At 53.2% G+C, this 21,648-nt stretch overlaps 1 protein-coding gene across 1 annotated transcript in view; it reads left to right on the forward strand.

Moving 5' to 3' along the window:
- LOC113936457 (zinc finger protein 28) overlaps positions 1-21,648 on the forward strand; it is an 80,435-nt gene that overhangs the window by 53,336 nt on the left and 5,451 nt on the right. The window contains exons 11-15 of the mRNA XM_035724929.1: positions 854-946; positions 1,087-1,827; positions 18,240-18,434; positions 20,963-21,089; positions 21,413-21,529. Of these exons, the coding sequence (XP_035580822.1) occupies positions 854-946; positions 1,087-1,827; positions 18,240-18,434; positions 20,963-21,089; positions 21,413-21,529 (1,273 nt within the window). The remainder of the gene's footprint in view (positions 1-853; positions 947-1,086; positions 1,828-18,239; positions 18,435-20,962; positions 21,090-21,412; positions 21,530-21,648) is intronic.

Consider the following 21,648-nt stretch of genomic DNA (forward strand, 5'->3'; position numbering starts at 1 on the left):
ATGTGAATTCTCCTGCTCTCAACCTTCCCACAGCCAGGTCCCCACATCTAGGAATGCTGATGGCCTTCAGCGGCTCCCCCAAGGTGGATCTCTGTTACTTTTGTAACCAGAGGCTTGGGGAGAGGTGGCTGGATCCCCTTGGGTCCGCAGGCCTTTTGCTCTCAATGCAGCACACTGTTCAAGGCAAGGAGGTGGGGACAGTCATATCAGGCCCCCCCCCCAGGCTTCCCCCAGAACCCATCAAGGGGTTCTCAGCTCCAGTCTGTCTGGCTAGACTATGGGAGTGGGGCTTCTGAGGGGGACAGGTGCTAACAGCATCCCCCCAGTGAGCTGGAAGACAGCTCCTCTCTGTCCTGTTTCCCAACCTTCACACACCCTTTTCATCTTCATCTTTATCAAGCAAAAGAGCCTTAGGTAATCTGCCTGCTTCCTCAAGTAATTAGTAAGGTTGTGACCGGGAGACACAGGCAGGGTAGGTCACTGCAGGGCAGGGCAGAGGATGGGGGGTGGACAGGCACCAAGGGTGATGGGCCACATCCCCACAGGAGGAATGGGGGCTACTGGACCCGTCACAGAAGGAACTGTACTGGGACGCAATGCTGGAGAAGTATGGCACGGTGGTCTCCCTGGGTGAGGACCAGCCATGACCCCTCCTTTGGTGTCTGCATACCACTGGCTGTAGGGCTCACTGCCCGGCCCTTCCCTGTGCACGTCTCCCACCGCTTACCCGAGTTCCCGCTCGTCACCTGGGGGCACCGTGTCACCTACCAGGGCCCCCAGCCTGCCCCTAGTATGCAAGAGCCCCTCACCCGCCCCCATGCCAGGACTGCTACCTGACTGTCCCTCACCCCAGCAGGGATACCAGCCCCCCCGCCGGAGGCACGGGCTGAGTCGGGGCCGGGGGCCATGTGTACAGGGACAGAGGGTAGAAGAAACCTCCACCCGGGTGAGTGCTTCTCCATGCGACCTGAACCACCTGTTCTCTGGTGGGGCGGGAGCTTGTCCGCCCCACACACCTGGCGGGAGAGGGTGGGCCAATGTCAAGGGCACTGGGCTATCTGGGACTGCCACCTCTCCTTCCCCCAGGAGATGAGAGTGAGAGTCACTGCGAGGGTCCGCCCCACTGCCCAGAGGCCCAGCCACCCCGGGGCCCGGGGTCTGTCGCCTGGGAGGGCCCGTCTGGGGCCTCTGTGTCTGCCAGGGCAATGCTGGGAGCAGAGCTGGAGCCTGGTGCCCCGAGAGGGAAGCCTTACACCTGTGAGCTGTGTGGCCGAGGATTTGACTGGAAATCAGTCTTTGTCATCCACCACCGGACGCATGCAGATGGGCAGGGTACGCGGGCCCCGGCACTGGCCGTCGGGGGTGCTCAGAAGCTGCCACAGGGTTCCCAGGAGCCAGGCACACCCCGGTACCCCCGGCGCGTGCTCCCAGGGCCCCGGAGCTATGCGTGTGAGGAGTGTGGGCGCAGCTTTAGCTGGAAGTCGCAGCTGGTCATCCACCGCAAGAGCCACGCGGGTCAGCGGCGCCACTTCTGTGGAGACTGCGGCCGTGGCTTCGACTGGAAGTCCCAGCTGGTCATCCACAGGAAGAGCCACCGGCCGGAAGCCCCATGAGTGGCTCGAGAAGGCGGCCTCATCTTGGGGGCCTTGGAGCCTCCAGGGCCTGGACACAGTTCCCGGGGCTCTGGTTCCAGCCGTCCCAGGGCTGCTCAGCCTCTGTGCATCAGAGTTTCCAGGAGGGTCCCCTGCCCCATTTCAGTCTCCCCAAAACAGCCACCTGGGTGTAAGTAAAAGAAGCTGCCTGGTGGGGCCTGGCTTGGAACCCACGGCCTAAGCCTGGTGACTTCCAAGCTCTGAGATCCCCAGCTGTGACCCGATGCAGGCTGACAGGCTAAGGACTCTCGCTACCCCTGGGACCTTAGTGGCCCCAGGTGGATGCTCAGAAACTGCCCCTTTCCACCCTTCCTGAAGCTTCTGGGCCTGATGTCTTGGTGTGGAAGGTGCTGAAAGCTCAGAAGAGCATGCTTTGCTTCTGTTTGCAGGCGGATGGAAAACTTAACGACCCTCCACGTTTTGAGATTTTTAAAAATTCCACTTTTATAATGGGAAGTTTCTGCATGGGAATTCTGATCTCTGCTTTCTGCTGGTCAGAACATCAGCAGTGCCACTCCTGCCTGGCAGCTGGACCCACAAGAAGGGCCAGCAGTCCTGGCCTCCTGGCCTCCTTTGTTCCTCGGCCACCATGTCATTCCTTGGACTCCTTGGCCTTTGAGCTCTTGAGTCTCAGCTTGAGTGGACCCTAAGGGGACTTCCTTCGCAAGTATGGATGAAAAGGAGGGTGGCCACTGAGGAAGGGTACACAAACAGATGTCACTGGGGCCATGTGATTTAAAAGTAGTTTGTGATCACTTGGACTAATTTGAACTGTACAAGAGAGCACAGGTAAGGGAAATGACCCCAAGTTCCACTGTCTCGTGTCAGTGACTCTTCCAGGAGTCACACGTGGGGGCGTCTTATAAATCTTGTGGAGCTACTGTATAGATCATGCTCTTCTCACTCATTTCCCGGTTATTAAAAATGTATTTTAATGCCTGGGTAAAAATTCCGTTTTCTATCCAGCAGTGTCATTTCCTACCAAGCCCAGATAGTTCGTTGTTCACCCCCATGGTACCCAGTGCATCACCAGTGATGCACACTCCCAAGCATACCCTTGGGATGCAACTCTGCTTATTTCCCTTAGAGTAAGTCTCCCAAAGTAGGATTGTTGCATCTACAGAGCATGGGACTTTTGTTTCCCTTTTGCCTTAAAACAACACTGGGTTCCTTGAGCCAATTCCAAGTCTTCCCCTCCCCCCACAACACCAAGCAGTTCTCCAACAGAAAATATTTTTTAGGGACGCCTGGGTGGCTCAGCTGGTTAAGTGTCTGCCTTCGGCTCAAGTCACAATCCCAGGGTCCTGGGATCGAGCCCCACATCGGGCTCCCTGCTCACCCCATCAGGCTCCCTCCTCTGCCTCTCTCCCTGCTCATGCTCTCTCTCTCTTCCTCTCTCTTTCTCTGTCTCAAATAAAATAAATAAAATCTTTAAAAAAAAAGTTGAAGCGTAAGAAAGATTTGATGCACCACTGCAGGCTTTGAAGACAGAGGGAGTCACACCGTGGCCTCTGGAAGGTAAGAACAACCCCTTGCTAACAGCCAGCAAAGAAACAGAGACCTCAGTCTTATAAGCACAAAGTATTGCGATCTGCCAACAACTTGAAAGGGCTTGGAAGCAGGTAATTCCCAGGTCTTCCAGATAAGAGCCTAGCCCAGCCAACGTCTTGATTTCAGCTTTGTGATACTGTGTGCGGACAACCCAGCCAATGTCTCCCAGATGTCTGACCTGCAGAACGGTGAGCTAATAAATTGATGTTTTAAGCCACTAAGTTTGTGGCAATTTGTTAAACAGCATAGAAAACTCAATACAACCATGTATTATTAATGGATTTAGTACTGCTCATGGCCAAAAATATAAAACTGGCCTGCATCCAGTGATGAATTGGGAGTGTGGAATAAAATGGTGATAGTGTTTTTTAATAAAATTTTTAGAAGTAAGAAATGAGGGGCACCTGGGTGGCTCAGTCGTTAAGCGTCTGCCTTTGGCTCAGGTCATGGTCCCAGGGTCCTGGGATCGAGCCCCGCATCGGGCTCCCTGCTCTGTGGGAAGCCTGCCTCTCCCTCTCCCACTCCCCCAGCTTGTGTTCCCTCTCTTACTATGTCTCTCTCTAGCAAATAAATAAAAAATTAAAAAAAAATAAATGAAGCAAATAATGACTTTGGAAAACCTTGGCAGTATCTGCCACAGCTAAATCTATGTATACTCTTACTCAGCATTTCCACTTCTGGGCATGCACCCAACAAAAATGAATGCTTGTTTCAGCTCAGGTCATGATCTCAGGGTTGTGAGATTGAGCCCCACGGTCGGGCTCTGCGCTCAGCACAGTCAGCTTGTCCCTCTCCCTCTGCTCTTCCTGCAGCTCACTCGATCACTCTGTCTCTCTCTCGTTCAAATAAATAAGATCTTAAGAAATGAATGCTTTTGAGCGCCAGAAGACACGTACAGAAGCATTTAGAGCAACTATCTATAAAAGCGAAAAAATCAGAAAACAGCCCAAGCCCACTGCAGTTATCAATGTATTGCCTCTCCGCTCCATATCATTACCTGTCTGCATTAATGGGCTGGACGGACCTTGTAGTCGGTTCTCCTTTGCAGTCAACATATTAAGCTTTGTCAGTAGAGGGCACTGGAGGGAAACTACAAGGTGTCTTCCTGTTTCTCTTCTACCGGCTACCACAGCAGTACATGTGGAAGACTCTGCCCAAAGTAGGCATTCTTTTTGGCTAGCTCAAAGCCTTGGCCCAACCTAGTAACCACCTCACCAGGGTACCCTCCTGATGTGGATACCATGTACCCCAAGGTACCCTGCTGGCAAGCAGCTTCCCAATGTCTCTTGCAACAGATACTGCATGCTGTAGGCCTCGGACCTGCAGTCGTACCTTAACTCCCTCTGTGTACCTCCCTATCACCTCGGCCCACCGCCACACCAAGGTGTTTCCTGCTTGGCTTGGGCAACCCAGAGAATTTCTCGGCCACCCAGTATGCTGCAAACACCCGTTCCCCAATAAAGTCTGAACCCCAACCTTGAGAGAGCTCCCACTTGAAGGTTTATTCTTACTTTGGGCACTCTTTCTCTCAGCCCTAGGATTTTAAAAGACTTACTCCCCTATTATAGTTAATAAATTTTATTTATTTATTTTTAAGATTTTATTCGTCAGAGAGGGAGAGAGCACAAGCAGGGGGAGCGGCAGGCAGAGGGAGAAGGAGGCTCCCCGCTGAGCAGGGAGCCCGATGTGGGACTCGATTCCAGGACCCTGGGATCGTGACCTGAGCCAAAGGCAGCCGCTTAACCAACTGAGCCACCCAGGCATCCCTATAGTCAATAACTTTTTTAAAAAGATTTTTTTCTAGGGGATGCATTGCTGTCTCTGTCAAAAAAAAAATCTTAAAAAAAAAGATTTATTTCTAAATCTATCTGCTGAGCACGGAGTCAGATGTGGGGCTCCATCTCACTACCCTGAGACCATGACCTGAGCTAAAATCAAGAGTCAGATGCTCAACCGTCTGAGCCACCCAGGCACCCCTATAGTTAATAACTTCTTATATCAAATTTACCCTGTTCAAAATACTGTACGGCTTCTGCCTCCTGACTGGGCACTTACTGATACACCCACCCACAGCGGTGTGGATAATTACACTGGCTATGCATGCAGTGAAATACTCTGCACACAGCAATGACCAAGAGCAAGTGATTGCTACACGTAATACTGTTGAATTTTAGGCACAAATGGAAGGGAGGGACAGAGCTTGGCCTCGCCCAGCAGTGTGGGGCTCTAAAGCCTCTCCAGCTTCACTTCCCAGTACAGGGTCCTCTGGGCAAGCTCCAACTGCCCCCACTTCTTCCTGGTTAAGGCCTGGTTAAGGCCATGTCCTCAAAGGTCATAGGTCCTTAAGACAGGGACACGCCTGTCCAGCCAGGCCTAGATCATCTCTCCATCCTTGCTTTGAACAGATTCAGGGGAGGGGGCAGAACAGGCAGGATTCCATTAGTGCCCAGGGTTAAGGGGGACCCAGGCCCAAACCCAGAGTCACTAGAAGAGTGGGCACACATTCCCAAGAAGTTCCGTCTCCATCCACAAGACTGCTGTTCATCCCTCATACCTGTTTGGCTCTCCCTGCCTTAAGGACATGCCCTTCCCTCCCCTCCACTTTGGCCAGCCCTTACACCACAGTCACGTCACCCTCAGCTCCTGATTCCCATGGCTAACTGCCCCTTGGGTCCCACCCAGAAGTCTCCAGACAGCTTAGACTTCATTGGCTCAATGCCACCTACCCCTCCAGCCACTTCCCATATCACTCAGTGGTAACTCCATCCCTCTAGGTGCGCAGAGCGGAAACCAAGGGGGCCCCCATGATCTTCATCTGGGGTTCACCATCTGGCCACCCCTCACTCTTCCACTGCTACCATCTTTGTTCTTCACGTCATAGCTCTAGCCTCTCAACTGAACTGGCTTCCCCCCACCACGTCCTCCCCTCCATGCTCCGTTTGCCCCACACAGTTAAAGGGATCTTGCTAAAGCTTTAGTCACCACTCCAGATACATACACCAAAGAATTGAAAACAGTTACTCGAAACAAGTACATGTACAAGAATGGTCATACCCAAGGGGCACCTGGGTGGCTCAGACAGTTGGGCACCTGACTTGATTCGGCTCGGGTCATGATCTCGGGATCGGGTAATCAAGCCCCACATCGGGCTCCCTGCTCAGTGGGGAATCTGCTTCTCTCCCTCTCCTTCTGCCCCTCCCATGGCAGGAGGGGCCAGGTCTCCTTGTGAGGGCAGTGGGCTGGACACACACTGTGCCCTAGATCAGTGGACCCAAACACTCCTCCTTGCGGCATCAGCTTTGTTTTTGACTTTTTTTTTTTTTTTTTTTTAGAGAGGACGCGCCCATGTGAGGTCAGGGAGGGGCAGAAGGAGAGGGAAAGAGAGTCTTTTTTTTTTTTTTTTAAGACTTTATTCATTTATTTGACAGAGAGAGACACAGCGAGAGAGGGAACACAGGCAGGGGGAGTGGGAGAGGGAGAAGCAGGCTTCCCGCTGAGCAGGGAGCCCGACGCGGGGCTCGATCCCAGGACCCTGGGACCATGACCTGAGCTGAAGGCAGATGCTTAACGACTGAGCCACCCCGGCGCCCCAGGGAAAGTCTTAAGCAGACTCTGTGCTGAGCACAGAGCCCTATTAATTTTAAAGCCCGTACATTAATTTTAAAGCAAGCTTCACATCATACGATAAACAAATAAACATTGTTTCAGGTCACCTTAAAATAGATAACTTCTAAATTAACAGATGTTCATCCACATAATCCTGTTTACCATCTGGAACCACACCTAGGAAGTCCCACCAACCCATGCCCATCGCCAACTCCAATTCCTCTCAAGTGGGCACCATCTTTTGGGGAATCAAGGGCTTTTTCTGGGGCCTGCACAGGCCGCAGCCTCCTCCCGCAATGGCAGATGCCTATGGGTAGACCCCTCCTAGTGGGCCATGGGTGCTCAAGGAGGCAGTTCATTTTCACAGGAGACTTGTGTTTTCCGTGGTCTCGGCGATGCGAACGCTATCTGAGCAAGTGTCTGGCCGTGTGTATGTGCTCCATCCGCTTCCCACTCCGTGAAGGCCCCACCCATCCCGTCCTGCCCCTGTAGTTGCCGGTAGCCCCCCTCTTCCCCAGCACTGGACGCACCCTGGAGCTTTCCCCTCCTACCGCATCTGCTATCCCTTCAAATCCGCCCTCTCAAGCTATGATCAGAACTCCCCCTATCGGGGCGCCTGGGTGGCTCAGTCGGTTGAGTGTCTGCCCTCAGCTCGGGTCGTGATCCCGGGTCCTGGGATCGAGCCCCGCGTCGGGCTCCCTGCTCCGCGGGAAGCCTGCTTCTCCCTCTGCCACTCCCCCTGCTTGTGTTCCCTCTCCCGCTGTGTCTCTCTCTGTCAAATAAATAAATAAAATCTTAAAAAAAAAAGAACTTCCCCTACCCTTCCCAGAAGGTCTCCCCACCCCATTCCCTTCCCAGAAGTTTCTGCCTAGTCCACCCTTCCCAGAGGTGCCCCCCCCCACACCCTTCCTTAGAAGTTCCTCCCTATGAGCCTCCTGTCATCCAACCTCCCACAGCGAGACCCGGCCCATGGCTCCAACCCATGAGGCTCTGCTTGGCCTCCCTTGGATGGGTGGCGTGTTAGGAAACACAGGAGACACCACCTCAGCCGGGGCCCCACTACAGGGTAGCCAGCAACCATGTCCGTGCGTCCTCAGAGCAGGGACGCGCACAGGGACGAGCACAGTCTAGAGAGAAGAGCCAAAGAGGGAGGAGGGAGGTGACCATGAGACGCCTCTCACTGCCAACACCGTTTATCATCATGATTCATTTGCTGAAAGAGAAAAACTCATCTTGACCCATTAAACCTGAAAGCATAGGCCCGAACAGGCAAGGGGTGGGGTGGGGCACTTACCATGAGCGGTCAGGGAAAGATGGGGCAAGAAGACCCCGTGGACTTAGTCGTCCTTAAGAAACTTCACCATCTGAGCCGCCACTGTAGCAGCTGACTGTATTCCGAAAACTCACTCGCTTGTGTGCCAGGCGTGATTTACTCCCTAGGCCAAGAGCTGTTACTCATGGGATTCATGGTCTACCCGCAAGGGTGTCCGCCACCCACTACAGGGATTCCCGCAACAGCAGCCACTCTAAAAGAACATGACAAAAGTATGGTGCCCTCTACCATCTTTCACTGCTCTTCCTAAACAGTGGGGGTTTTTGTGGGGAGAGGGAAGGTAGAACAGGGGAGAGTTCTGACACTTGACTGGCGCTCCAGTCTGAATACTTGTGTCCCCACCAAATTCATGGGGAAATCTAATCCCCAATGTGGTGGTATTTGGTGATGGGCCTTCGGGAGGTGATTAGATTCGGAGGGCAGAGCTCTCATGAATGAAAGTAGTGCTCTTATAAAAGAGGCCTGAGAACGTTCCTTTGCCCCTTGTACCACATAAGAACCCAGTGAAAAAAATGGCCATCTATGAACCAGGAAGCAGGCTCTCACCAGACGCGGAATCGGCCAGGGCCTTGATCTTGGACTTCACAGCCTCCAGAACTGTGAGAAATAATTGTCTGTGGTTTATAAGCCATTGAGTCAGTGGCATTCTGTTATAGCAGCCCAAACAGACTAAGACGACTAGCCAAGCATGTTTTGAAATAAAAGTAAGGAGAAAATTCCTTATCGGATATTAAAACTTATTACAAAGCTATGCTAATTAGAGTGGTATGGCACAAGAAAAAGCAGAAAGATCAACTGAATTAAATAAGAATAAAGTATGTGTGTGATCAAAGCGGGAGAGAGAAAAAAATGCCTATGATCTGGGGCTCCTGGTTGGTTCAGTGAGTGGAGCATGCAATTTGATCTCAGGGTCATGAGTTTGAGCCCCATATTGGGTAGAGTTTACCTAAAAAAAAAAAGAAAAGAAAAGAAAAAGAAAAAATATGTGTCTGATCTACCAAATTAATAATAATTAACTGAGTTTCTACCCTGGGGGTGGGGAATATAAAAAGTAAATAATTATGTTTTAGTCCTTGCAAATGTAACAGCAAAAACTGTGAATGCCCCAAGCTGGCTGGGCTTGAGGAAGCAGGGATTTGTATAAGGTGCTGGTGAACCTGTAAATCTCCGGATCCACGGTGAGATCTTTTTATCTCTGCCCGCTGACTTGATACTGGCAATGATGGGGTAGGCTAAATAATTCATGGCTAAAGCACCTCTCTCAGCCAGGGTTTCTTTCACCATGAAGTGGAAACAAGATTACAATCCGCCTTGTGAGATGTGATGAGGAGACAGGCTGTCAAGTGACAAGTACTGGCCTTGGTCTGGCCCCAAGGGTCCCCATGAGGGTTGTCAGGTACCATTTTACTCCTGTTGTTGACGACGATCCCATTCAATGACACTTTGAGGTGGGATGGACATGCAGATGAAGAAATAGGCTCTTACTGCTAGAGCCAAGATGCCATTCTCGGAGACAACAGGTAACTCTTGTGGGGTCCTTTCCTGCACTTTTCTGGTTTAATCTCCACAAACGTCTTTCAAGGTGGGCGCAATCATCAGTGCCACTTTACAATGAAGGAAACCAATCCACAGGAGACGGGTGGTTCTAGGGACTTGCCCCAGGCCACACAGCCTGTCAGTGGCCACCTCTCACTCTACAAGCTCTGGGATCCAAAGACCCAGGTTCTAGTCGACCACATGTCCCTGCACCGCACCCCATGCATCCTCAGCATGTGGTATATTGTTGATTGAGTGGAGTCCTTCAGTCCACATCCCAGATGCTAGCTTTGTCTGCTAGGAAATGCAATGACACAGCCTCACTATTTGGGGCCGCTTGAACCGGGTACACAGGAATGCAATACTCCTCATCAGGGGAATGACCACCACTTAATACCCACTCACGGCATCATACATACAAGCGAAGTAGATATAGAGGCTTAGGCTGCCACCAGGCAATGAGCAGCTTGGCACAGAAGCCCAGGGAAGGCTGGAGAGCAGGGCCAGAAGGTCTTAACAGATGTGACGAGACATGGCAGGAGCACTTGGTCACAGTGGGAGTGGCCAGTGTCATCCTCTGCTGCTTCATCCAACCACTCCAAGCTTCTATCTAGGCTGTCTCTGGTACCAGAGGTTACAACAGCCTTAAGATAAAAAGGACCTACTGTGTGTAGGGCAGGAGAATGGGCCTTGTACCAGTTGTCAGACGATATGGAATCTACTGTGTGCACCAGAGGAAGGTCGGCCTGGGCCAAAGCAGGAGTGGCCAGCCTGTGTCTCTGCTGCTATGTTCACACAGGTCCGGCTCCTTTGCTGGCCAGAGTCTCTCCTGAAAGGTACAACTGAGGTGCAAGCGAGTGAAAGAAGCTAACAACCTGCTCTGTTCAGGGGCGCAGACTGCACCACAGTGGGCACAGACCTGAGTGTACACTGGTGCCACAAAGGGGCTGTGCTCCCTTGGGGCTCACATGGGGTTCCTTAGGCCCCACAGGGCAGAAAAACAGTGACAACAGGAACGACCATTTCCTGGAAGATAATCACATGCGTGGCCCGCTGTGGGAAAAGATTGCCAAACCGGAATCGGCACCACAATGCCCAGAGACACCATGGCTCTCGCAGCCTCGGGGGCATCACCTGCTGTGGCTCACGTCAGGCCCACAGCACACCTGGCGGCACTTAGGGACCGCGTCCCACCTGGACTTCTCTCCTCTGAGGCCTTGGCCACCTGGGGCTTCCCTCACAGCTCCCTCGGTGCCCAGGCGGCTCTTCCAGAACCTGGGCCAGAAGACTCCAGAGCAGGCTGGTACTGCGGCCACACTACTCCTTCCTCAAGGGTCTTGGGAAAGGCACAGGGACAAGCAACAGCACCCTCCTCACAGGGGTCACGAGCGATAAATGAGTGGACACGTGTGAGGAGCTGGCAGCAGTATCTACAACACGGTAGGCCCGAATAATTCATTTATCGGGGCCCCCAAATCCCTTGGGAAGAGTGCTTCCCTGCTTGTGAGGCACTGGACTGCCCCAATCCATGGATTGCTTTCAAACTCATGACTAAATTTTCCAGTTTTGTCATTGGACAGCGCACGCAAGTAACACGCTTCATCTGGTCATCTGATTGCCCTAGTTGTTCGTTCCCTGGTATAGGAGGGGGTCCGCTCTGAGCGCCGGGGCCAATCCGACTCCCTATCCCACGCGCGGCCGGCTGGCTCCCCACCACCCCCGCCACCCCCACCTGCTTGTTACTGCTCTCATTCCTGGCTAAATCCCCACATTCAGTCTCTTTTTCATAGAAATCAAGAGAAAAACATGAAAGGTAGACCCACCATTACAGATACGGTATAATAACAAGTATGTATTTGGTCTCTGTCCCTGATTTCTGGCACAGCACTCCTAAAACTCTTGGGATGTCCTGAGTCATAGGAGTATCTTCTGCTATTGATTAAAAGCCCCTTTCAGGCATCTCCGCTCCCCCAGCGCGACGTTCCGGGCCCGAGGCGCACGCGCTCCGAGGCGCTCCGAGGGGTGGCGGGGCCGCGGGATCGCAGAGGTGGCGAGCGCGTGCTCCTGGCGCCGGGGCTGGGGAGCGGGAGGCTCCGGGCTCGGTGCGCTCACTGGACTGCCGGGGCTTAGAGCGTACGCTGTCTAGACAGCCCGGCCCGGGGCTAGGCCTCAACAGCCCCGCTCGAGGTTAGACCTCGGGAAGCCTCAGCGTCCCCACTGCTGTGGTCCGGGGTACTTTGCAGCACTGTGTGCTCGTGGCCGGAGGAGTCCTGGCCCAAAGTGGGAGAAAGAGACCAGCCCCCGTGGGAGAGAGTAGAAAGTTGGATAAGAAAACTTGGCTCCATTTTTTGTTTGCTTCTTTCTTTTCGGGGATCGCTAAAGAGAGTGTGGAACCCAGGATTCAGATCAACCTCGCCTACGCCCACTGCCCCAGTTGTCGATGTTCAGGAGAGGGAGGTCTAGATCTCCGCGGGTCCGCGCCTTAGCGAGTTGCGTCTGCCAGGGACCTCTAGGAGCCTTCGGCGTCCGGGGGCTTGGGAAATGTGGAGCGGCCCCGGACCCCGGCCCGGCTGAGGAAGGGCTTCTGCGAGGCGGTGGTCTCCCAAATCAGAGGTCCTGGAAGCGCCACGGGCAACTTCTCTAAGCTGTTCGCGATCAACTTTTAATCCACCCCTGTACCTCCGCGGGGTAGCCAGTTTTGTTTAGCCCTCGGTAAGGAAGGAAGGGTTTGCAAAGAGCTTCCACTTCCGTGGTGCGGTTTGACCCTTCCGACGGAGCTTGGATCCCGTTGCGCATCTTCCCTCTCTCCTTCCCCTATTCTGAAGCTAGTACGTGGCTGAGCCTAGGACTTGAAACCAGCTCATCTTACACAATTCCACGAAAAGTTTTGGAATGGGGTGGTCTCTAGTTGAACTTTAGAGAAATTTCCCTCAACTGTAAAATGGGGATAACGATGCACGAGGATGTTGTGATGATTAAATTAAATGAGATAACACGGGGGCGCTTGGGTGGCTCAGTGGTTTGAGCATCCAACTATCGATTTTCCCTCAGGTCATGATCTCAGGATCCTGGGATCCGCACTGTGTCTGGCTCCATACTCAGCGTGGTGTCTGCTTGGGATTCTCTCTGCCCCTCCACCCTGTTCGCTCGCACTCTCTCTCTCTCTCTCAAATAATAAAACTTAAAAAAATATTAAATGAGATAAAGCATGTTAAACATCTAATCCTAATACTTGGTATGGTGTTAATGAACACGCAGTGTTTATTGTTAAATCACAACGTTGTGGGGTGTTTTTTGGCTCTCTGGTGTACAAGGGAGACCAAACAGATCAGGCTAGGGATGAAAATTAGCTAGCAGTATGATTTCATTCCTTCACTCATTTAAATAACCCTCAAAAAAATTAAAAGGTGAATAAATACACACTAAGCAAATTTCAGTTACTATTTATGAGCCAACCTTTTATTGTTGATTGTAGTTAAAACGATAAGGTGAGGCCTCTTTGATGGATCTTCAGGCTCCTGAAGTCTTCCCTTTTAATACATGTTTTGTTAAGAGTTGAGAATCCCAGGGCGCCTGGGTGGCTCAGTTGGTTAAGCGACTGCCTTCGGCTCAGGTCATGATCCTGGAGTCCCGGGATCGAGTCCCACATTGGGCTTCCTGCTCAGCAGGGAGTCTGCTTCTCCATCTGACCCTCTTCCCTCTCATGCTTTCTATCTCTCATTCTCTCTCTCTCTCAAATAAATAAATAAAATCTTAAAAAAAAAAAAAAAAAAGAGTTGAGAATCCTGGGCGCCTGGGTGGCTCAGTTGGTTGGGCGACTGCCTTCGGCTCAGGTCATGATCCTGGAGTCTCAGGATCGAGTCCCCCATCGGGCTCCCTGCTCAGCAGGGAGTCTGCTTCTCCCTCTGTCCCTCCCCCTCTCATGTGCTCTCTCTCTCTCTCTCTCTCACTCTCTTTCTCAAATAAATAAATAAATAAATAAAATCTTAAAAAAAAAAAAAGAGTTGAGAATCCTGGGTGCCTGGGCTTCGGCTCAGGTCATGATCCGGGGGTCCTGGGATCAAGTTCCGCATCGGGCTCCCTGCTTGGCGGGGAGTCTGCTTCTCCCTCTGACCCTCCCCCCTCTCGTCCTCTCTTTCTCTCTCATTCTCTCTCTCTCAAATAAATAAATAAAATCTTTAAAAAAAAAGGAAAAAGAGTTGAGAATCCTAAATTCCAGAGATGGGTTGTTGGAACTGCACTGGAAATACCTGACAAGGACGCTTGGGTGGCTCAGTTGGTTAAGCTGCTGCCTTGGGCTCAGGTCATGACACCAGGGTCCTGGGATCCAGTCCCACAACCGGCTCCTTGCTCAGCGGGGAGCTAGTTTCTCCCTCTGCCTGCCACTCCCTCTGCTTGTGCTCTCTCTCTCTTTCTCTGTCTGACAAATACATACATACATACATACATACATACAATCTTAAAAAATAAAAAAATAAAAGCCCCTTTCAGGGTTCCTGGATAGCTCAGCCAGTTAAGCAGCCAAATCTTGATTTCAGCTGAGGGTTTTTTTGTTTTTGTTTTTGTTTTCTTGAAGATTTTACTTATTTGACAGACAGAGACACAGCGAGAGAGGGAACACAAGCAGGGGGAGTGGGAGAGGGAGAAGCAGGCTTCCCACTGAGCAGGGAGCCCAATGCGGGGCTCAATCCTAGGACCCCAGGACCATGACCTGAGCCGAAGGCAGACGCTTAACGACTGAGCCACCAAGGCACCCCGCAGCTCAGGTTTTGATCTCAGAGTTGTGAGTTCAAGCCCCACATTGGGCTCTGCACTGGGCATGGAGTCTACTTAACAATTAAATAAATAAATAATAAAAATAAAAGCCCTTCCAAAAAGGAAAACCCAAAAAAGCAAAAGCAAAATAGGAAACCAAAAAAGATATCAACTTTGGACTATTTTTAAAAAGGGGTCGAGGTGCACCTGGGTGGTTCAGTTTCTTAAGCGTCTGCCTTCAGCTTGGGTCATGATCTCTGGGTCCTGGGATTGAGGCCCCACATCAAGCTTCCTGCTCAACAGGGAGCCTGCTTCTCTCTCTCTCTCTCTCCCCTTCCCCACTACTCATTCTCTCTCTCTCTCAAATAAATAAATAAAATCTTAAAAAGAATAAAAAGGGGCACCTGGGTGGTTCAGTGGTTAAGCGTCTGCCTTCGGCTCAGGTCATGATCCCAGGGTCCTGGGATCGAGCCCCGCATCAGGCTCCCTGCTCCGTGGGAAGCCTGCTTCTCCCTCTCCCACTCCCCCTGCTTGTGTTCCCTCTCTCGCTGTGTGTCTCTCTGTCAAATGGATAAATAAAATCTTTAAAAAAAGAAAAAAAAAGCTCATGGTTGTTTGGAGTATCAACATTCAGCTCCCGGCCCAGGCTGCCTTGCATTAATGTTGGGCACCTCTGTGACTTGTGGGAAACCCCACACCTGTCTTGGGCCACACCCCTGACAGTGTGACAGCCCTCCATAGCTGGGAGTCAGAAAGTGCCTCCAGGCACCAGCACCCTCTCACCCTCCATCTAGCTCAGAGGGTTCCATGCTTGACTGCTGCAGGAACCAGAACCTCACTTGCCCTTTCAACCAAACCAGAATTGATGTTAATGAGGTGACTTGGGTCAGAAAGGGGCCTTCAAGATAGCGGATGGTTGCCAGAGGAACCAAGCCTGTGACCACAGGGTTACCCCCACTGTTTTACTTACAACCTTTGGGGAAGGGAGAGGGGGCTGGATTGGCTTTAATCACAAATGCTCAATGATTTCATCAATAATTGAAACTCCATAAAATCTCTCACAGTTCCTGGTTGGTGAACACATCCATCAAGGTGCTGGGATTGTGGTGTGCACTGAGAAGGAAGCCCTGCCCACCTCCCCACCCTGGTACCTTGCCCTACGCATCCCTTCCCTTGGGCTGTTTCTAAGTTGCATTCTTTACAATAAACAGGGAATAGTAAATAAAACACTTTGCTGAGTTCAGTGATTTGTTCTAATGAATGACCAAACCTAGGGCAGGACTGTGGGGATGTGAGAACCACAGATTAGTATTGTGCTAGGCAGAAATGTGAGTAGATTGGGCACCCCACTTTTGGCTGGCATATGAAGTGGGGCTATTCCTGTGGGACTGAACCCTAAACCTGTGGGATCTGTGTTGACTCTGGGCAGTTTGTGTCACAACTGAATCGAACTGTTGTACAGCCAGTTGGTGACGGAGAATTGGAGAATCCATATTGAGACCGGGGGGGGGGGGGAGCTCTCAATAGAACAAATACCTATGCACAGCCACCAGGAAATACCTAAATATACTTTATAGTAAAATATTTAATAGAGGGATGTATACACAAGAGGAATCAAAGACCTAGCCAACAATTAGAAGACTCTACAGAGCCAAATGTGAAGTTCTACAATTGTCAGGATCAAATCTTTAACTTAGTTTCTAACAGTTACCTTTCAAACAACTTTTTTTCCAAAAAAATTGATTTCTGAGTTTTCAGAGTTAAGAAAATGAATACTAACAATACAGTATATTATTTTTAAGTATTTCAAAGTAGATCACAAAGTATGACAAATTTCTCTTCTTTAATAACAACTCTACGGTTCTTTACAAATGTCTTATGCCCACAACAATTTAAGGCCATCCAGACCTATGAACAAAGACACCCAGTCTGTCAGGATAAGCCCTGGAACATCTAGAACATGAGGCAACCTTCTAATAGGAGCAGCCACCTGGGAACACTTGGCAACTCCAAGCCCGGCCTGGGCAGGCTAGACACCTGAGGTATGGCTGGCAGTACCAGCTTCCTCATCTCTGCCACTCCACAACCAGCTGTCCTGAGAGATGAAAGGTAGGGCAGGAGCAAGTGAGGTTCTGGTTCCTGCAGCAGTCAAGCGTGGAACCCTCTGAGCTAGATGGAGGGTGAGAGGGTGCTGGTGCCTGGAGGCACTTTCTGACTCCCAGCTATGGAGGGCTGTCACACTGTCAGGGGTGTGGCCCAAGACAGGTGTGGGGTTTCCCACAAGTCACAGAGGTGCCCAACATTAATGCAAGGCAGCCTGGGCCGGGAGCTGAATGTTGATACTCCCCAAAACCCCACGCTGTGCATTCTTAGTCCAGTACTTCAGATGTGAAGAAACTTAAGTCACAGAAAGGGGACATCGGGACCCAAGATCACACAGGTTAGTCAGAGGAACCCAGCTGCAAACTCAGGTCAGCCTGACCTACCTTGGGCCTAAGCTCTGACTCCTCTATCCTCCATGTTGCCTTTTTTTTTAAAGATGTTATTGATTTATTTGAGAGAGAGAGAGGAAGAGTGGGAAAGGGAGCCCGACACGGGGCTTGGTCCCGGGACCCTGAGATCATGACCTCAGCTGAAGTCAGACACTTAACTGACTGAGCCACCCAGGCGCCTCCCCGCCTCCATGTTGCATTCTGCATCCAGCTGGACATGTACATATATTTTATGCAAGTTTGAAGCATGTGGGTTTGGAAACACCAGATACAGAAGAATTACTAACATCTCATTTGATGCTGCCAATTTGAAACAGTGTAGACCTTCTCTCACAGAGATGGGAGGGAATAATTGTTGCATCTCCCTAGCTGCGGCCGGTGAGGCCTGTAAGAATGTATCCCCTGGTAAGAGGCTTGCCTACATTTCACACAAGAGCCCACCTGGACTGTTCAGAGGTCCAACCAGGTTGGTTAGGGTCCAACCACCTGCCCCAGACAACAGCCCCCTTTGCCCCCACCCCTACCCCGCAGTACAGTCTTGTTCAGGGGACATTGGAGCCGGGGATGTGGAGCTATTTTGTGTACAGAGGAAGACTTGTTGCCATTTTTATTTCATTTCCAATTCATTAATTTATGAATTTATCAAACAATTAGCATTTCTCTAAATATCAGGCAATCAAGATCCCTCTGGTCTAATTACACATTATGGAGATAATTTTATTTTATTATTTTTTAAATATTTTATTTGTTTATTTGGCAGAGAGAGACACAGCGAGAGAGGGAACACGAGCAGGGGGAGTGGGAGAGGGAGAAGCAGGCTTCCCGCGGAGCAGGGAGCCCGACGCGGGGCTTCATCCAAGGCCCCTGGGACCATGACCTGAGCCGAAGGCAGACGCCTAACGACTGAGCCACCCAGGCGCCCCTATAGGGATAATTTTAAAATAAGAAGTTTTAAGAAATTAAGTGTCTCCAAACATTCAAACAGTGCCTGAAATATTAATGTCTCCAAGCTTTTGGTTAAATCACGAGTTTAATATATTAGATTTTCTTAAATTCTTTCAAAGTGAGCAATATTTACACACGAATATTCCAAAATTGATGTGCTCTCGTGCATCTCGAGGATTTGCATTCTAAGGACAGTTATGGCTGAGATAGGTGCCTATATAAGGAGGGAGGGAGGGAGGAAGGCAGGCAGAAAGAATGAACGAACGTGACACAGATTAATTCCGTACTTCCTTAAAACAGTGGGTAACAGGCACTGGGGAACATTATCGTACCACCTGTGAATGAAGATGAAGGACCCTGAAAAACCAGCAACCCTCACCGTGGAGCAACAAAGGGAACTCTCTTACTCTGCGCCAGCGGTCGTCCGAGGGCATTGAGACCGCCTTTCCTTTGGTTTTTATGTGCGACAGACACTCAGGTTGTCCCAGGGAGAAAGGACCCAGGAATCGATACCGTGATGTGCCCGCAACACCTAGACGACCCAAGACGAGCAAATCTGGGAAAGTACGTGGTGCGCGGCCGGTTTAGCAAGGGAAACAGGTGCTTCAGGGACGTCTCGGAGAACAACTCAGACTCAAGCAAACTTGAGGCTGGGGGCTTGCACCTCTGGGTGTAGGGGCTGCCAAACTGGTGTCCACCCTTCACAGGCCACACAGAGGCCACACCCGAGCACAGGCCTCCGGAGGCGGAGCTGGGGTCGGCCTTCCCGGGCTCGCCGCCCGAGCGCCACCGGTCTGAGCCCGCCCCTCCCACTGGGCTTTGTCCTTAAAGCCCCAGGCTGGGGTCGCCTCCAGGGACCTCAGCCGCTTCCGCTTCTGCGAGTCCGGCGTTTAGCCTCGGGGCCGCTTGGGTGCAGGCCGGGCTCCCGGGACCCCGAGCGGAGGACGCCCAGCCAGGCGACTCCCCGCCTCAGGCGCACCGGCCCACGGACGCGGGGGCGCGCCCGCGGGACTCCATTTCCCAGCGCGCTGCGCGGAGCCGCCGGGCCGTGGCCACGGACGTCGGAAAGGGCTCCGCCCACCCGGCCGCAGGGCGGGCGGGAACTACGCTTCCCAGAAGGCGCCGCGCGTGCGTCCGCGGCGCGCATTGGGCCAGCGAGGGCTTGCGGGGGCTGGACTTCCGGCGTCCGGGACTGTCACTTCGCTGCGGGGCGTGGGGCCACACCGGTGTTGGGCACTGGAGCGCGGCGGGTCCGGGTCGGCCTTCCAGGAGCCTCGGAGAGCCGGGCGAGGGCCGCGACGAGGGCGCGAGCGGAGGGCCGCTAGGCGCACGCCGTGGTCCCCGGCGACGGTCGCGCCCGCCGAGCCTCGGTTTCTCCGGGTGTAGCCCGGGCCGCCCCGCGGGGCTGTGGGGCGGTGCCCCGCGTCACGTGCTCTCCGACCCCCGGGCGGCCGGGGAGACGGCGTCCTGGGCGTCTGTGCCCCAGACGGCGGAGAGACTGAGGCCCGGAGCCGGACGTCCGCGTAGCCGTCGCTTTCTGCGCGTCCGCAAGTACACGTTCTGATGGCGACCGCGGCGCTGACGGACCCGGCGCAGGTGAGTGGAGGAAGCGTGAGACCCCCTCCCGCCCCAGCCAGCTAGATCCCGCCCGGGAGGGACCCGAGTCTCGGCTCAGGGAGGGACTTTACCCGAACGTCCTGTCTCCCCTGTCGGTTCGTCCTGGGCCCCGGCGTTCAGGCCAGTGGAGCGTGCACGTGTGAGATCCCCACCTCGGGCAGCCAAGGGAGTGAGGTGTAGAAGGAAGTTCCGAGCGGAGGGTCCCGCACGTGCAAAAGCGGGGAGGGGAGACGGAGCCTAGGTGCTTCGGGAACCGAGCTTCCCGACGTGAGCACGGGGGAGAAATGGCAGGCTGAGGAGTTGTGTCGGGAGCCGGGGGAGGATTCGAACAGAGACTGGACGTGCTTTAAGTTAGGGTCTTTAGAAGTATCCCACGGTTTGCTTGGCGGAGAAACGACGCAGAGCGGGGGTGGCCGTGTGCAGGGGCCGGGCGCTGCCACAGCCCAGGTGGCGGAAGACGGCACCTGCGGCACACCGGGCCAGTGGAGATGGGGAAAGTGGTCGGATTCTGGAGAGATCTGATGTCTCAGGTGCGGCGTGGGAGCCAGTGGCCCGAGTGGAGCACAGTGCCAGGTTTTCTGGCCTGAGCACCCAGAAGAACAGAACTGCTGTAGACGGACACAGGCATTTGAAGGGAAAGCAGGCTTCAGAGTAAGATCAGGGAATCTGTGCTGTCCCGGAGTGGAGGTATCACGTGGACCTGGAATTGCAGATGTCCGAGGACACAGTCCTGATATTCTGAGCCGGCAGGGCCTGGGAATCACATTGAGGAGGAAGGAATCCTGTGGACTCAGCCAGGGATGGGTAGCACTCCAGGGAGGTGAAGACAGGCTGGTAGCCCCTGGGGCTCTGGGAGGAAGTCAAGCGGCCTAAGGCAGGGTTTTGGCCAGGGAAATGGGGGGAGGGGTGGGCGTGGTTACGGAGGGAGGAGGAGACTGGCTTCCTGTGTGCTCACCAGATCCTTGGGCCCCCTCCTGTAGTGACTGGAGGGGATCAGCCAGCCAGTCCTTCATGCTGGAGGAGCAGCCTTGGGATGTCAGGCAAGTTCAGCAGAAGGGGGCGTCCCTCCAGGCCTGGGCAGGTCCATAGCTGGGACTTGTACAACTGCTCGTTACAGGAACAGTTAAGGGCATGTCTGGGGAGGGTCAGTTTGTGCAAAGGCTGGAGCACAGGTGGGCACCTGGGCCTGCCCTTGGGGTGGCAGCCATCTGAAGGCCGTGAGCTTGCTCTGGCTGCCTTGTGTGAGTGGCCAGTGGAGAGGCCGAGAAGGCATCTGTGCCCTGGACAGGTAGGGTGTAGGGGAGAGGAGAGAAGTTTCGTCTGCAGAGTTGCAGAGCCTGGGGGGGCGGGGAGGGGGGGGGAAGGTAAGCCTCTGAGGGACATGGGGAAAGGCAGCCTTTGGGACGGGGAGGTGGGTCCTGGGTCCTAGAGCCATAGCTTAGACCGTGTCCATCTTCCCCTGCCCGCTGTTGTAGGGCCTGATGGCCTTTGAGGATGTGGCCGTGTACTTCTCCCAGGAGGAGTGGGAGCTCCTGGACACAGCCCAGAGGGCCTTGTACTGCCACGTGATGCTGGAGAACTTCACACTTGTGGCCTCGCTGGGTAAGGCCCTGGGTTTTCCACGGGAGGCTCAGTTGTTGCCAGCACTAACCCCATATCTCCTGTTGGCCTATGAGCAGCCTCACACCAGCTGGCTGAGTGTCCCTGTGCCGCCGTGGCGCCTCTGTGTTCGGCCTCGGCCCCTTTCATCTGCTGCTGCCAACACGGTTCTCCTCACAGGGACCATTGCGCTTTTCCTGTGAGTCCTGCCCTGTGGTGTGGTCTTCTTGGGTGCACGGATGACACCATCTATGTCCCATAAAGTCGTGACTCCTGCCCTCTGTTGTGCTGGGCCTGGCCCCTCACTTGCTTGTCTTTTCTCACAGGACTCTCTGCCTCAAGACCCCGGGTAGTCATCCAGCTTGAGCGTGGCGAGGAGCCCTGGGTTCTCGGTGGGACAGTTGCGACGCCAGCCAGGAATGCTCACAGGAAGCCCAGCCCTGGTGAGTGGGGACTCAGAGGGTGTGAGCTTGGGCCCACCGGCGGCCAGGCTTCTGTCCCCCTTTCCCTGCCTTCCTGGACACTCTCATCTCTTGCCTCCCACCTGACTCCGTCCTGTTCT

Source organism: Zalophus californianus, chromosome 17 (genome assembly GCF_009762305.2).
Source record: "Zalophus californianus isolate mZalCal1 chromosome 17, mZalCal1.pri.v2, whole genome shotgun sequence".
In the NCBI taxonomy this organism is placed as follows: domain Eukaryota; kingdom Metazoa; phylum Chordata; class Mammalia; order Carnivora; family Otariidae; genus Zalophus; species Zalophus californianus.